This window comes from Durio zibethinus, chromosome 24 (assembly GCF_047325235.1).
Source record: "Durio zibethinus cultivar Kanyao isolate XHJ-2024 chromosome 24, ASM4732523v1, whole genome shotgun sequence".
NCBI lineage: Eukaryota > Viridiplantae > Streptophyta > Magnoliopsida > Malvales > Malvaceae > Durio > Durio zibethinus.
In genome coordinates this window covers 17,203,587-17,220,908 of record NC_143185.1, presented here as the reverse complement: position 1 = coordinate 17,220,908, position 17,322 = coordinate 17,203,587, and the positions used below count along the sequence as shown (strand labels likewise).

The 17,322-nt window shown below is 30.1% G+C and overlaps 2 protein-coding genes across 3 annotated transcripts; both read left to right on the top strand.

Moving 5' to 3' along the window:
• The first annotated feature begins 4,953 nt into the window (after nt 1-4,953).
• LOC111316978 (ABC transporter G family member 1-like) lies at nt 4,954-9,744 on the top strand. Of its 2 annotated transcripts, XM_089753680.1 has the most exons (8): nt 4,954-5,160; nt 5,238-5,483; nt 7,220-7,299; nt 7,604-8,068; nt 8,167-8,253; nt 8,334-8,456; nt 8,560-8,841; nt 8,940-9,744. In XM_089753680.1, exons 1-8 carry the CDS (start codon nt 5,148-5,150, stop codon nt 9,588-9,590), a joined length of 1,947 nt encoding a protein of 648 aa, XP_089609806.1. In that variant the 5' UTR covers nt 4,954-5,147; the 3' UTR covers nt 9,591-9,744. The 2 variants fall into 2 exon arrangements, with proteins under 2 accessions (XP_089609806.1, XP_022774991.2); XM_022919256.2 differs by having other exon boundaries at nt 4,954-5,483.
• Nucleotides 9,745-11,880: 2,136 nt separating this feature from the next.
• LOC111316979 (polyadenylate-binding protein 2) lies at nt 11,881-16,542 on the top strand. The gene is made up of 6 exons (XM_022919258.2): nt 11,881-12,092; nt 12,164-12,266; nt 12,681-12,751; nt 15,705-15,896; nt 16,041-16,168; nt 16,284-16,542. The coding sequence occupies exons 1-6, from the start codon at nt 11,970-11,972 to the stop codon at nt 16,330-16,332; spliced, it is 666 nt and encodes a 221-aa protein (XP_022774993.1). The 5' UTR covers nt 11,881-11,969; the 3' UTR covers nt 16,333-16,542.
• The last annotated feature ends 780 nt before the right edge of the window (nt 16,543-17,322 follow it).

Here is a 17,322-nt window from a genome sequence, read left to right as displayed (position 1 = left end):
GATTTGTTGTCATGGTTATCTAATCATTTGTCTTGGGGCATTGCTACCCCAAATAGTTATTCCTGAATAGCCTCTTTGTAATTTATTGCTTATCCAAATAAATTAAAGTTGTCTTATTGTTCTCTCTTAGTTTTATACATTGCCAATATATTTGTCTTTTCTCTTTGTACCTATTCATAAATAGAAAAAATGCATAACTTGCATCCCACATGCTAAAACTGGGATAATGATTAATAATTGAACAAAGTCATAAGAAGTTGTGTGTTGTCTTGAAGAATCAACGAAGATAAAGGCAAAGGATGAATGCCTCCTAAAAAAAACAAAACAAAAACAAAAACAAAAACAAAAACAAAACAAAAATGACTTTCATGGCTCTCTTTGAGAGATGGCTTCTTTGCTAAGGATGTGCTTCCAAGTGGATGAAAAATAGTTTTTTTGCCAAAAATGTGCCTCCAGGCTAATGAAAGATGGTTTCTTTGCCAAAGATGCACCTTCAGGTTAATGAAAAATAGCTTCTTTACCAAATATGTGTATCCAAGTTAATAAAGGATGATTTCTTCACTAAAATGTATAGTGAAGATAAATATTCAGGATAATGAAATATGGTTTCTCTACTAAAGGTGTCTGAGTCTTTGCATCATTTTTGTCTAACAAAGATATGCAAAAAGAGGTAGCTATAGACATCAATTTATGTTCGAGTCCTATTAGGCCCATTGATGTCCAAGCCCGATTAAGCCTGTTGACATCCAAGCTCAATTAGGCCCATCGATGTCTAGACCTAATTAGGCCCATTGATGTCCGAGCTCGATTAGGCCCATTGTTTCTAGGTCAAATTAGGCACTTCCATGCTCAAGTCCAATGGAATAGTTTTTATAAATTATTATTATTATTATTATTATTATTATTATTAATATTATTATTATTATTATTATTATTATTATTATTATCAATTTTCTTTTTTTTTTCTTTTTCTGTGTTTCTTTTATTATTATTATTATTATTATTATTATTATTATTATTATCACTTTTTTTATTTTTCTTTTTCTGTGTTTCTTTTCTTATTATTATTATTATTATTATTATTATTATTATTATTATTATTATTATATTTCTATTTTCATTTTTTTTCTTCTTTTCTTTTTCTTTTTTGTTCTTCATTTCTTTTTTTGCTTAAATCTGCACGGGGGTGAGAAAATAGGGTCAAACACACCATCATATCAACAACGAAAATTTTGCAACCAAAAATCACGCTGGATAGAATGCAATCCCAAGGTTCAAGCCTGGGATTGATTCTATCGATTTCTTAAAATTGTTCCTAAGGCTACCTATAAATTGGACCAATTCTACAGAACAAGGATACGAAAAACACATAAAAACATAAGGAAAAATTAAGAAGGAAATTATTAGGAGAATTTTGGCAATAAGGGTTTCTAAGATTTGAAAATTGAAATTTTGGATTTGATTTGAAGTTTTGGTGGGATTTTAGGTTTCTAGAGGTAAATTTAAAGTTGTAGGAGGTTCAGAGAAGGTTTACAACGGCTTAGGAATTTTTGTGGATTTTTTTGGAATTTTTCTAGTTTTTTTTTATGGGATTCCAGTACCCGATTGAAGTTTTTGGTGGGCATTTTTAGAGAGAAAGTAGAGAAAATAGAGGGAAGAGAGAGAAGAGCTCGATGGTTTTTAAGGAAAAATGTTGAGGGTTAGCTTTTATACCGCTACTGAACAATGTCGTTTTGAATAAGGTAAGATCTGAGCGCAGACCTGGTGACCTGCGTGTTGACTCGCGCTCTGACCTAACTCGATTGCAGGTTTTCCTTTTTTTATTTTAATTTTAATTTTAATTTTAATTTTAATTTTATTTTATTTTATTTTTAATCTATTTTTTATTATTTTCTAGTTTTATTCTTTAAAAAAAAAGAAAAAAAATTATTTTTGCCACTTTTATTTCCAAAAGAGTGAAAATAAAAAAGATGAGGTAAAAAAAATGGATGAAAATGAAGTAAAAAAATAATTTTAAAAGAAAATGAAGATAGACAAAAAAAATATCTTTTCAATAAAAAATAAAGAAATATATTTTCAAATAACCATAATAATTTTTATCCTCTAAATTATTAGAATATTGCTTTGAAGTGAGCTCTATCAAACTATTAGAAGGCTTTTAGTAATTTTTTTGAAATAAAAATTAATAAATCCGATGGTGGAGCCTCTTTAAAGTGGGACATTAATCTCTATTAATACTCTTGAGGTGAGAGAATTACCCTAGATTGCTACCAAACTATTTGGATAATTTTAGGATTAATTTTTAATATTAAATTAATTGATAAAATCATAAAAATGATCAAAGCATGAATAATTCGAAATCAAACTAGTGTCATCTTATGGATGGATGTTGTGGGGGTGCTATAACCTTCTCCAAGCATAATTGACTCTCGAACCTAATATCTGTTTTCGCAGGTTAGAATATACTTCAGGTAGCCAATCACACCAAAAAAAAAAAAATTAGTGGCAACTCTTTTAACCATATCTAACGGTAAGTTTACGAATTTATACATTATGACAGTAATCTCAGATAAAAATTTTAACGTGCATAATCCAACCCGACAAAACTCAATAAATTTAAGGCAACTCGGTAAAATTAAGGCCCAACTTAAAAAATTCAGATAAAATTTGATATCTATAAATAAAATTAAAAGTATAATAACAAAATTAAATAAAAGTAAAGTATAATAACAAAATTTAATATTGATCTATAAAATAATGACAAAATTCACCTTTATCCTGATTATTATCAAAGTATTAAACCATTGGAAGAGCAAAACGATTGAATCAAAATTGCAAAGCACATCAAGGTTGAGGATCGAGTGGAGCAACTCTTGCATATGAAAAAGCGAACCCTTAAACATTTACAGATTTACTTCCCTATGGAATTATTAGGAAACGGTCGTAATTTTCAATCCTTTGAGAGAAACTCCTGTATTGTTCTTCGACAAGGAACTTTCAATTGTTTAATTTTTGCATTTAATTAAACTTCGCAAAGAAACATACGTATTTGAATTGTGACAGACTTCGTCGAGAAAATAATTTTCAGTTTGACAGCTGGCTATCGATTTCAACTTCAATTAATTGTTCACATTAATTAGCTTTAGCTTCTGCAAAGCATTAGCCGCCGATGGTCCATTGCAAGCATTAACTTCCGAATAAATTATTAATAATGTTTGCAAAATTAAGGGAAGCTGACCAACACGGGAGGGGAGTAATTGACACACTAACTACTGTTATTCTAAAATGAGTCAAGTAACTCTCCCCCAACCCCACCCCAATTAAAGTATTTGATTTTACGTGACGTCGGAAAATACGGGCATCTCAATTTAAAATTTAATTTAATTAATTTATATAATTATTTTTATGATATCATCTAATAAATTTAAATTTTAAATTATAATATATTCAATTCCTTCTTTTATTCTTATATTGCAATTTTTTTTTTTTATAAAACACATATCTAGATAAGATCCTTTTTACTTAAGCAAGTGAAACAAAGTCCTATTATCGTAACTACATAATTATGTCAATGGTTTTATGATTTATTAATAAAATATTAAAATTTTAATTTTAATTATTAAAATTTAATAATTTCAAATAAAAAATTACACAAATATATAATTTGTAATACTACTAATTAGCTACTGTTTGCTTTAGGCTTTTAGACATACATAGCATTTATAATAAAGGGTATATATCTTGGTTAAAAGTGGTTTAATTGGATGGTTACTATTAAAGTATAATGTTTATTTTTCTTTGTATTAATTTTTTAAATCTACTTTCTTTAATTTCAAAGTTTTTTTTATTAATGCACATGAAGTCATTTAACATTTATAATAAAATTTTATTCAAAAATAGTAGAAAAAAAAAAATCTTTCCTAAATTATACTTTGGATAATTTAATTTGAAAAGCCAACTAAAGATTCCACGCTTTAGCGGAAAGTAGACTTTTGGAAGAATACGATAGTCAGATAGCCGCCAAGTGTGTATTTGCCCATTTAAGCCAACTGAGGTTTGCTTTTTAAGCGTGTTGGAATTTGAGCCTCTTCAGGTACATAAGGGAGTTAATTCGAAAGGTCTAGGCCATTTTATGGATTTATATTGTCCATAAATATTCAAGTAGTAATTCAACTAATTTATGCATATATATTTTTATGTGATATTTAATTAATTTAAATTTTAAAATTTTTATTTTTGTATATATTTTTTATAAAAATATTTACTGTCAGTATATGCATAAATATTTTAATTTTTGAAAATAAAAAAAATTAATTAATAAATTATAAATCAAAATTTGGAAAGAATAAAACCTTTTTTTTAATTAAAATTGAGCTACTTTATAAAATCATATGGATATTTTTGCCAAATGTCTTGTGATATGATAATAGAGTATTAGGTTTATAGTTTTAGCGATAAAAATTTAAATCTTAACAATTTTGATAATTAAAAATATTTAAAAAATACAAGATGCTATGCTATTAAGAGAGATTTAAAACCAAAGCAACCGACGTTAATGTAAGGAATGCAAAAATTGCAATGTTACATATCCTATTTTTAACAAGTTGGTAAAATTTGAAGGAAACCCAAGTTGAAAAATATAGATTATTATTAAGGGAAGAAAAAAAGGGGCGCAACTTATGGATGTAAAATTGCATAGGCCTGAAATGAACATGTATACTTTTTTATTTTAATCGTAATGTTTAGAAATTAAGTTTGCATTATCTTGACAATAACGTAATCATGATAGCAATGCTACCAAATAAGAACCTTTGACAAGTATGGCAGCAGCCTATATTTTTGTTTTTGCGAGCCCAAGTGAAAAATTTACAGTAAAATTTTTTAATTATATATGACGTTTCCATCTATCGTGGCCGAGTGTATAAATTGTCCTGATTCTCCGCCATATCCATCAATGATCATTCATAAAGATCCGCAACAGCTTCTCTCAATCTCATCTCATCCCATCAATTAACTTTTTTGAGGATTCAGCATGGATTCCTCTGTTAATGTCCCAAGATGGACGCCAAGCCCGGCAAGATCACCTCAAAAAGAGCCTGAACGAGCTGATGATGGCTTGGAGGTTCAAAGCATAGTTTCTGAAGAAGATGCTTACTACAGGTCCTCTAACAATATGGAAACGAATTTCCCATTTAGCATTGGCTTTGCAAGGAGCAATAATCCACCTCCTTATTCAGGTATTCATGAAGTACCCTCTATCAGGATTGAGATGGAACCAACAGCTGGTTGCATAGTTGATTTTACACCAAAAGCAGATGGCATTTTCTTGACATGGACTGATCTTTGGGTGACTGTTTCTGGTGGGAAAAAGGGAACCAGGGAGATCTTACAGGGGCTTACAGGGTGTGCTGAGCCTGGCAAGGTTCTAGCCATCTTGGGACCTTCAGGTTGTGGCAAGTCCACCCTCCTTGATACATTGGCAGGTAATATCTTTACATATTTGCCTGTTTTTTTAATTTCCATTTTCCAAAAGCAGTTTCTTTGATTGAAATGTTCATCACTGCGACTAGTTTTTCACAACTTCTGAATGAAGACACAAGATATCGTCAGGGTTTTGACTTTTTGAGATAAAACTATAGGAGATTCCTAAGATATTGGATGTCATATGTGGCATGCAAGTAGAGATTCCACTTATTTCAGTTCAAGCTTTTTTTAATTCAAGTTTGAAATAATTGCACTAAAATTCGGGTTTTGACTTTATGAGATAAAAAAAAAAGATAGAAATGTTCCTGAATCAACCCAAAAAAAAAAGTAGTTTTTCTCCTAACGATTGGCATATCAGCATCCAAATTGCAATTTCTGGATTATTCTAATTCTTTTCTATTTTTAGATGAAGCTAACCTTTGTGCATAGCTAATAGTCAGTGTGAATTCTGACTGGGTCTTGGGCATTGCTCTAGTCAATTATAGGAACAACGAAGACTTGTGATTGACGAAATGGCTTCACATTTAACACTGACCTCACCAAGTTTTAAATTATTCTACTAATTGCTGACATCGTGTTTAATTTTTTAATTAATCATAAATCCATTGTTTACAAATAATATGATGCTACGTTTATCGTAAGAAACTTTTAAATAATTTCATTATACTTGGTCTAAAAACAGCATCTTTTTATTATAATTTATATAATAATTCTTTTGTTAAGAAACTTTTAAATAATTTCATTATACTTGGTCTAAAAACAGCATCTTTTTATTATAATTTATATAATAATTTTTTTGTTATGATTTTATATGTTAAAGTGGTGTTATTACACATATATTAAATATTAAATTTTTTGTGATTTTATATCCGAGTTGAGTCGTTTTATCTATTTTCAATTGATTTTAGATTGAATATTCAATATGATATGAAGAGTTCAAGTCCTATTATGTTATTCCTGTCTCATATTTTTGAGTTAATCAAATGAAAATTTAAGATATATACGTTAATTGAAGGTTTAAATCGAGATATATCTTTTTGTATTAATAATATTTATTTGTGTGAAAAGTAAAAATTAAACACCAATATTCTAAACTAGTGAGAGATTATTAGTAGTTTAGAATATGGTGCATCCCACATTGGATAGAAAGATTTAATTATTGATGAATAAAATTAATTTTTGTATTAATTTTATTCATATTTTAAATATTTATGTTTGACTACAAATAATTATTATATGATAAATGGTCATAACTATTTAAATATAAATAAATTATTATTTATAAAAGTCATGATTATATAAAAGTTTATAACCATCTAAATAAAAATTTATGTCTGTTCATTTATTATAAATAAATTTTTCAGTATAACTATTTTCACTACTTCTAATTGGAGAGTTTGAAATTTTATTATATCTTAAATGCATAATTACCTTTAAGAAAATATTTTTTATGCCTCTAAGTTAAAATTCTTTTTTATTATTTTTTTATTTATTTTTTTCTAACAAAAGTTACATCTATACCTGATGGGATCTGGTCGTATACCCTTCCATGTTTGTTAAGGGAGCTTTTTCGTGTATACACTTCATCAAAACTTATTAACGTAGTTTATCCCATATCAGTTAAATATTGAATTTCCTGTGGTGATGGTGGTCTGTTAATATAGTTTATCTGACATCCGTTAAATATTAAATTTTTTGTTAATTTTAAGTAGAAGGTTTATCTATTGAATTGCAGGAAGGCTAAGTTCGGGTACACAACAAACAGGGGAGATCCTAATCAATGGCCGCAAGGAAACACTAGCTTTTGGAACTTCGGTAAAGAGGAAAATTCCAATAATACAAACCCCGTCTTTATTCTGCCTTCATTCCAAGTGCTTTCAATTTTGAAACAGAAAAAAATGTAGATAATCAAATCAACCAACAAGAAAGGATTTTAATTTGTGAACATCTTCAAAGCAAATGCCTTAGAAAACTACTGTCCACTGTTAGTCATGAACCGTGTTAAACAAGTTATATGTCTAGAAATTGAGCATAAAGTACAAAAAATGTAAGAAATTCGCATTTTACTTTTGATAATCTCTTACTAACCATTGGGTTTTTCTGATTGTTTCTGATTTAGGCTTATGTGACTCAAGATGATACTCTAATGACAACACTTACTGTATGGGAAGCTGTTTACTACTCAGCACAGCTTCAATTGCCTGATTCCATATCAAGATCAGAAAAGAAGGAAAGAGCTGAGATGACAATCAGAGAAATGGGGTTGCAAGATTCCATGGATATAAGAATTGGAGGGTGGAGCAGGAAAGGACTTAGTGGTGGACAAAAGAGGAGAGTTAGCATTTGTATGGAGATCCTAACACGGCCAAAGCTTCTCTTCCTTGATGAGCCCACCAGTGGACTAGACAGCGCAGCATCATACCATGTCATGAGCCGGATTGTTAAGCTAGCTCGCAAAGATGGAAGGACTGTAATTGCATCCATTCATCAGCCTAGCAGTGAAGTTTTTGAGCTCTTCCATAATCTCTGCCTTCTCTCCTCTGGAAAAACAGTCTATTTTGGTCCTGTTTCAATGGCGGAGAAGGTATATATAATTTCTGTCCAAGATGCATCTCCACTCAAATTGACACAATAATTACGAGCAACTGATGATTTTTCCCAAATTAAAACTTTTTTTTCTAGTTTTTTGCTACAAATGGCTTCCCATGTCCAGCTTTGAGGAACCCATCAGATCACTATCTTAGAACTATCAACAAAGACTTTGACGAAGTAAGTATCGTTTTCTGCTCTTTTTCTCTGAAAGGATTAACCATGCAGTTGATATAAAATTGCTTATTGATATTGATTAGGACATAGAACAAGGAAATGGTAGCATTAACACAGAGAAAATCATCGATGCACTCCTCAAGTCATACAAGTCATCAGAGATATGCAAGCAAGTTGAGCAGCATGTACTCATGATATCCCAACAGGTATGCTTGCTCGAAACTTCAAGAGAGATTTTAACCGACCAAAACATCCCACTCCAGAAAGCCATTTGTTCTAACTTGTAAGATTTTTTTTTTTGGTTTGCAGAAAGGAGGACCTCTAGAGAAGAAGGGAAGCCAAGCAAGCTTCATTACCCAAAGCATTGTTCTTACAAAGAGATCTTTCATTAATATGTATCGTGATTTAGGCTATTACTGGCTTCGCCTTGCGATTTACATTGCATTATGTTTCTGTGTTGGGACTATCTTCTATGATATTGGCTTCACTTTTGGCTCAATTCAGGCTAGAGGATCCATGCTCATGTTTGTTGCAGCATTCTTGACATTCATGGCAATAGGTGGATTCCCTTCTTTTGTTGAGGACATGAAGGTATTACTTTTGTTTTTCAGTATCTGCACTGATTTGGACATGACATCTACATAGTCCATTGGTGTTGACATTTTTGTTCCCTCTCTCATCAAAATCAGATCTTTGAACGGGAAAGATTGAATGGACATTATGGGGTTGGAGCATTTGTCCTCGGAAACACCTTTTCATCCATCCCCTACTTGTTTATGATCTCTTTAATCCCTGGAGCACTAGCCTATTACCTGGTTAGACTTCAAAGGAGTTTTGATCACTTTGCCTACTTCGTGATATTGCTCTTCACCTGCATGATGCTGGTTGAGAGCTTAATGATGACTGTTGCAAGCATTGTGCCAGATTTTCTCATGGGAATCATTACGGGAGCCGGTATTCAGGGGGTGATGATGTTAAATGGAGGCTTCTTCCGGTTGCCAGATGACCTTCCGAAACCATTTTGGAGGTACCCCATGTACTACATTGCATTTCACAAGTACGCAAACCAAGGATTCTACAAGAACGAATTTGAAGGATTAACTTTCTCCAACAACCAAGCAGGAGGACCTCCCACCATTACTGGTGATGAAATATTGAGAAACTTTTGGCAAGTAGAGATGGGCTACTCTAAATGGATTGACATTGCCATCTTGTTTGGCATGGTGGTTATATATCGTCTCATGTTTTGGGGAATTATTAAGACTGTTGAAAAGGTTAAGCCTGTTATTAAAGCTTATATGGCGGCTCCTCCCAAGCAAGTAAGTCAGATATCAGAATAAGAAATGCTGTGAACTGTGATGTATTTTGTTTTTTAGTCTAGGTTTGCTAGTTACATTTGTAGTTGAATAGAACTTTACTCTCCTACTGTGAAATGGAAAATAAAAGCATATCGCATTATCAAATATAAACAAATAAAATATGACTGAGAGGAAATATAGCTATCAAAGCCAAAATAAAGCCACTCTCTCAACTACAAAATAAAATATTAGTGGACATGTCTACTGATTTTTTTTTTAAATTTAAATCCAAGGCTAAACTTTTACGTGATTCTAAACACATTTTTTTTCACAATTTTTTAAAAATCATTTTTAAATAAAGTTATTTTATTATTTTTTTTCTCTTCACATCTCTACTATTTTTTAGTTTTTGAATTTGTAAATTCAAAAATCTTTAAAAGTTTTTGGATTTGTAAATTTGAAAATTTTTAAAAGTTTCCAATTTTGTATATTTAAATTTACAAATCAAAAAAATTCAAAAGCTCTTGAAAGTTTTAAGATTTATATATTCAAAAACTTTTAAAATTTTTTAGATTTGTATATCAAAGGTCAAAATTTTATGTAAGATATTTTTTCTCAACTCTTTTTTTCAAAATCTAAATGTAATTTTTTTTAATTTAACAGATATAAAAATTCAAACAATTATATAACTTACCAAAAATATATATCCAAAAACTTTATAATTAAAATGAAAAAATTGAATAAATAATTTCATCTAAAAATTTTGAAAAAAAAAACATAAAATGCTGGGGAAAAAATGGAAATGTATTTAGAACCTCTCATAAATTTTTTACCGAGTTTGATGCCATGAGTTGACATCAAATCAGATACTGAATTTACAAAAAAGCTTTTGCATGTAATAACAAAAAGAATTAATAAAGATATATTAATCCTTTATTTTCTTAAAAATATAATTTACAACCACTTAACCACTTTTGATTAAATTGATATAAAGTTGTGATTGGTTTGAGAGAATTCATAAATTTTTTTTTAAAATTTTGTTGATAGATATTTGATTCTAATATTTGATTCAAAATAATTTCATTCTAAGAAAAAATAACAAATTTTTAACAATATCCAAAATCTCAAAATAAAAAACTCATATCTCTTTATGGTATTATAAGAATCCAAAAGAAAAAGTTATATTATTTCTAAATTTAACTTAAATAAAAAAATATAAAATAATTATTATCATTTTAAAAAGTATGCCTAAAAGCAACTGTAAGTCAATTGTAAATTTCTACTGTTAAAATTTTTTTATATATTGTAATTAATGTCGTTTAGCATGAAAAATACTTTAAATAAATCATTATTCAAATAAATATTAAGTTAAAGAGACACTTTAAACGATAACCATTTAAGGTTTTTTAGAATCATTTAACGCGTTTGAGTTTAAAAATGTCTTAAATGATCTCCTAAAAAAAATGAACAAAATTATTTAAAGAGTTTTTAGTCACCTTAAAACCATGATTAAATAATTTTCTTTAAAAAATATAATAAAATTATTTAAAGCATTTTTATTGAAAAATGCCTTAAAAATATTTTCTTTTAAGTTTCAAATGAATGAGAAAAAAAAAACCTTTTTTAAAGAGTTTTTGTTTAAAAACGTCTTAAAATTTTTTTTCAATCAAAAACCAAATGAATGAAAAAAAAAATTTAAAACGTTTTTGTTAAAAAAAACACCTTTAAAAGTATTCCTTTCAAGTTCCAAATATTTCAAAGCAAAAAAATTTAAATGAACAAGGTGGTTGTGACTAGGATTACACCATGTTTTAAAATTGAAATATACATCAAAGAGATTATAATAATTATTCAAAAATTAAAATATAAAAAAAAATTTTAACTAAAAAAATAAATCTAAATATGAAATATCTTGAAAATAAAAAATTTCAAATATCATATGATTTCAAAGATTATATATTTTTTTTAAATCTAAAATTTTATCAATCTAATTATCTATAATTGTTTTCATTGTTTTTCTATATTTTAAAACTGTACGTTCAGTTTTTTTTATTTATTATTTTTTATAAAATATATAGATTTTTTTCCTTTTAATACTTATTTAAATAAATAAAACTATTTATTTTTTAATCTGAGCGGTGGGCTTGCCAAAGAAAATATCCAACCCAGTAGAATTGAAGATGGTCAAACCCAAGAAATCTCAGCAACAACGACACCGTTTGGAGATTTTGGATAAACCTGGGACCACCATAGATCTTCCTTCATTGTACGGCTTTGATCGCATGAGCTAAATCCTTTCTCCAATAAAAGTCATTCACTGAAACAAGAAAGCAGAATTGGGAGAAATTTTCCAGAAGCATACGCGAACGGAGAGAGAGAGAGAGGAAAAAGGAAAACGCGAACAAAACAAAGGAAAAGAAAATGGAGGAAGAAGAGCATGAGGTGTACGGAGGAGAAATACCCGACGAAGGAGAGATGGAAGGCGACTTGGACCCTCACAACGCCGACGTCGACATGTCCGCCGCCGATGACGACGCCGTCAAGGTAAATTATAAAAAAAAACCCTAACTGAAGAATTTCCTTTAATTATTGTTGTTGTTGTTTGATCGTGGTAGGAATTGGATGAGATGAAGAAACGATTGAAGGAAATGGAAGATGAAGCGGCGGCTCTCCGTGAAATGCAGGCCAAGGTCGAGAAGGAAATGGGTGCTGTTCAAGGTCTTTTCTTTTCTCTTTTTAGTTTCTTATTGAATTTTTATGTGATTTGCATTTTATTTTAAAGGTGTGACGTTAGGGTTTAGGTTTTAGTTCTCCAGATTTTGTTATTTTTGTTGAATTTGGTTGATTTTACCCAAGCGGAAACTCCAATGTTGTTTCTTTAAATTGAAAATTAGAGTTTTATTTCAATTTTTTCTACTGAATTAATGTATTAGTTTTTTTATAGATTTTAGTGGAGATTTCTAACCAAGAGTTTTAATATGGATATTTGTTAATTGTATCTACATTTGAAGGTTCTGATCTATGTTTAAATTTTAGAGCCAATTTTTCTAATCTCAACCTAAGTTTAAAATTTATGAAAAGTAAAAAAAGAAAATCCCTTTTTTCAAGTTTTAATTGAAATATTGCACACAGATCCTTCTAGCATAGCAGCTAATCAGGCAAGCAAAGAGGAAGCAGATTCACGATCAGTTTTTGTTGGCAATGTAAGAACGAGAATATCTTTTTTTTTCCCTTAAAATTTGTAACATGTTGTCCTTTTAAAATAGCATCTTTATGCCGATACTGTTCTTCCATATTAACATCTTTGATATTTCTTAAAAATAAGTTGAGTGTTACTATCTTATTATCTTTTTGGTTATCTTACTCGTTTAAATATAGGGATTAATTTTTAACATAGATGTATTTGCTGATATGTTTTCCTTATCCTTATTATGTTTTCCCAACCTACTGTTGACATTGAGTATGTGTGTCCTGAAATGAATCATTGCTTTCTTTTGTTGCGTATAAGTTTCTCCTCCAAATTGAGACATAGATCCATGCATTCTTATCTGAATTGCATCACCGTGTTCTTTTGTTGGGTATATGCTTGCATTGAATACTGACATATAAAAAACTTGAGACATCATTCAATACATGGTTATTCTGCTTGAGATTTTCAGGATCTGTTATCATTCATATGAATTATACCAATTGGAATGATTTGTGTTTTAGAATTATTTCCTTCTGATTGTGGAAGAAATTCCAAGGGCTTAGGGAAGATGCTGGGACAGCTAAAACTCCCAGATTCTAAGATTTATTTTTGTGAAAAACCCAAAGGAGAAAAGTAGAACAAAAATCCATATAAAGATCCATGCATGACCTGATGCACTAACATTTTCTTTGAAAAGTGTTCTCTTTAGCTGTGAAAACAAAATATGGGTAATGGATACACCACTGTACTCGTCCTACATGAGCTGTTGCAATTAGGAAGCATTTGTCCCACATAATTGGGCATGCCACCTCACAGTTATCATCAGTTGAGGGGACTTCTCCTCTCCTCTATTAATAGTCTTCACCCTTCTCTTAAAAATCTTGAATTATCCCTTTTTTAATTTAACCACTGGTTTTTCCTAAATTTTTAACCTTTTAACTGTGGTGTCCTTTTTGTTTCCCTTTTGAGTTATCCATAGGATGAAGTAGCTGTCTGTTTCAAATTCTTGAAGTACTAATACCCTTTTTCCCGTAACCAAATATGTATAAATATGAGCTATCTTTTATTCAAGACCTTTTGTCTCCTATTTTTCTCCTTGTTATGTTTTCGCAGCTGCCTATAGTAACAGTTAATCATGACTTATTCATTTTATTTCTCTCTGCCTATACTTTTTCTAGGGCTTGCTTTGTCTGGGGCTTAACTAAATGGCTTAAAATTAATTGTCTATTAATTTCTTGTTGACTTTGGATTGGATGTGGGTACATCTCCGCTATAGAATCATGGTTTGACCTATATGTCTTACTATGATCGCAGGGTTGTTAATTTTCCTCGAGTTCCCTGTGTGTATCGCTGGAATATTTACAATGTTTTTGAGGGTGGGCCAAAAGCTATTTTGGTTTTAGATAGCCTTGTACTTAAAGAAAGTGAACATGATTTGTATATGCTAAATTTCAAAATGGAAATAAGAGAAAAAAAAGTGAGAAAAATGAGGAGAAAAATTCAATTATTTTCATGGAGAAAAAGAACAAAAAGAAAAGTAATGGAAGAACACGTTGAACGAGAAAAAATGCGGAGAAAAAAAATGTAAAATTTTTCAAAGAAAAAAAAAATCAATGAGGGAAATTTTTGTTAGTTTATATGAAAAAAGAATTATTTAGGAAAAGTAGGGGGTGAAAGCGTTAGATATGTGTACCTGAAAGGTGTAACTGGGCTTGTTTGGACTGGATGGATGAAAGAGCATGTGACCTAACATGCTTCAACTTCTACTTGCAAGGGATTTAATTTACTTATTTTGAAGAGCAAAGACAAGTCAACTTTTGCTATCTAACTTGCAAGAACCAAGAACCTCGTTGCTGTTGGCAGAGGTGGTGGTCATGGGAGTTTGGAGCCTCACAAATTTGTGGTCATTTTGGCTGATGCGGTGAGAGGCATTTGTTCGCTTCTTTGTAGCCTTAAATCTTGTTTGCCTGTTATTTTTGGAAATAAATTTTTTGTGATTTCTTGTAATAATTAGCTCCATTAGTTGTTGCTTTGATTTTTTTTTCTTTTTAATCTTTTTTTATACTTTTAATAAAATATATTTTTCCTTTCTTTTAAGAAGTGTCTGCATGTATTCTCTTTTTTTATTTTCATTGATAATTGACTCTTACAATGCTTTTCTTCTGCTGGTGGGATCCTAGACATTCCATAATGTATATAACGGTTGAAGGAAACTCTTTTCCAGTTATTTACTTTTTGATAAATATGTTTGGTTTTCATTAATCTGCAGATTCTTTCCCTTAATGTTCTCTTTCTTGTATTTTGGTGGTTATCCCCATGTAAGGTTGTGATCAAACTCTGCTTTTCCTCAGTACCATGTTTCCAAAGACCTATTTTATTTTATTTACCCTTTTATTTTGAAGTTCGCTACTGTCTTCATGTTTTTACTGCTTTAAGGTCATTGACAATATGATAGAAAAGCTATGTGATATAAATAATGCATGGGTTAGATATTGAGCAATTGGCATTTGTAGGTAGGTGATGTGTATTATATACACAATTATATTCATCATGATAGCAAGTTGGAAATATGTTGAGTTGCTCTCCAGATATTTCACATGGAAAATTTGTCAAACTGTGGTTTGAAAAGTGGCTGTTTTGGGCTTGGTTTGTGGAGTTCATTAGACATCTTAAATGAGTTTGAGTAAATAGGAGTGGAATGGTGGCATTACCTATACCGCACATAAAATGTGTCAATGTACTGCTAATTGAACATGATACCATGCTTTTACTAAATTTGACACTTCCTAGACCCCAAAGAAAATGTGTCAACAATGTTGTTTTTAATGTGTTCTCATCCTGTGTAGCTGCACAAGGGATAAGGTGAAAACATCATGAAAACCAAAGCATGAATGGTCTAGCTTTCCTTTGTTACTGTCTGACTCGCATTTCTCTTTGAAAACCTTTGGTCGAATTTTGTCCTGCAGGTTGATTATGCATGCACACCTGAAGAAGTGCAGCAGCATTTTCAATCTTGTGGCACTGTAAACAGAGTGACTATCCTTACTGACAAGTTTGGCCAACCAAAAGGCTTTGCTTATGTGGAGTTCCTGGAAGCAGAAGCTGTTCAAGAGGCACTTGTGCTGAATGAATCTGAATTACATGGCCGCCAATTGAAGGTAACGTGTTTTCTTTAATAAATATTAAGAAACTTGAGTCTTTTGTTAGTAAAAAATAAGTCTGGAGATCCTGATAATGAAGGCTTTTTAGTTGTATCGGTAACATATTTCTGCCAAATTTTGGGTATTCCTTGTGATATTCAGGTTTTGCCTAAAAGGACTAATGTTCCTGGGATGAAGCAGTACCGTCCAAGGCGTTTCAATCCTTATATGGGCCAGCGGTTCAGGAGACCCTATGTACCACCTTATTTCTACTCTCCTTATGGATACGGGTATGTATGTTTCTTCTGGTGCATGGACTGACTCTCTTCCTCGTTTCACACATTGCATTCTTTCATTTTTCTTACTATGTTCACCCCCTTCCCCTCTTCACAAACTCAATTGCAGGAAGGTTCCTAGATTCAGGAGGCCTATGCGATACATGCCTTACTACTAGAAGACGATTGAGCTTGTGATAACATATTTAATAAGTTTGAATGGTTTCATCCAGGAAGTATAATGTCAATGCATTATGCCAGTCTGTTCAGAGGTTATAAACAGACAATTTCTATTTGCCATATGCAATTTGTATCATCTACTATCAACTGAATGACATTGCTAAAAGTATCAAACTTTCTAGCTTAATAATTTGGACAATTTATGATTATAGTACCGTGCACTTTTCGAATATGAAACTTAAATCTGCAATCATCTTTAAAAGTTGATATTTATTTGAAGTTTAAGTTTAGGTTTTTGTAATTTTTTTAATCTTTAGCATATGACTTTTTTTTTAAAAAAAAATGCTTTTTGTATAAAAAAAAACCCTTAATTACTTGAAATTGATTTTTACTTTTACTTTTTTTTATTTTTATTAAGACAACAAAAAAAATTAGTCAAAAAAGTTATTTGAGACTCAAAGGTTAATATCCATGAAGAATTATATAGAAAACTAAAGATAAGAGATAAGGAAAAAAAGTGTTCAAAATTATTAAGAGATAAAAAGAGTAGAGATTTTAATGATTTGAGATGAATAAAAGAGGGTGACAAAAGAATAGTGCTTAAAAAACATGATTCGATTGATTTTTTTCATGAGAGGATTGATTTTATCAATGGTTAAGTGGTTATCTCATATTTTGTATTTTACTTATTAATTTGATCATATCTTGAGTTATATAAATTAAAATCATAAACTGTTTGAAGATTTAAAAACTAAACTTAAAGGGTTTTTTATCCATATAAAATTTATCACCTAATTTATTGAATATGAATTATAATGAATTTTCAAAGTTACTTATTATGCAATTTTTTTGACAATTGCAGAGTGTCTAGTAAAAATTCAAAATTTTTTTTTTTAAATTTGGATTTGGATTTTGTTTAATTCATTAGAAAGTAGACTTAAAGAGCTTTTCAACCATATAAAATTCAAATATTAAAATTTTATGAATTA

Coding starts and splice junctions, on each gene's coding strand:
- LOC111316978 (XM_022919256.2), top strand. CDS start 5,033: ATGGATTCCTCTGTTAATGTCCCAAGATGGACGCCAAGCCCGGCAAGA. Junction 8,254..8,333: donor TCAACAAAGACTTTGACGAA/GTAAGTATCGTT, acceptor GATATTGATTAG/GACATAGAACAAGGAAATGG. Junction 8,842..8,939: donor CTTTTGTTGAGGACATGAAG/GTATTACTTTTG, acceptor CATCAAAATCAG/ATCTTTGAACGGGAAAGATT.
- LOC111316979 (XM_022919258.2), top strand. CDS start 11,970: ATGGAGGAAGAAGAGCATGAGGTGTACGGAGGAGAAATACCCGACGAA. Junction 12,752..15,704: donor GATCAGTTTTTGTTGGCAAT/GTAAGAACGAGA, acceptor TTTGTCCTGCAG/GTTGATTATGCATGCACACC. Junction 16,169..16,283: donor TACTCTCCTTATGGATACGG/GTATGTATGTTT, acceptor ACTCAATTGCAG/GAAGGTTCCTAGATTCAGGA.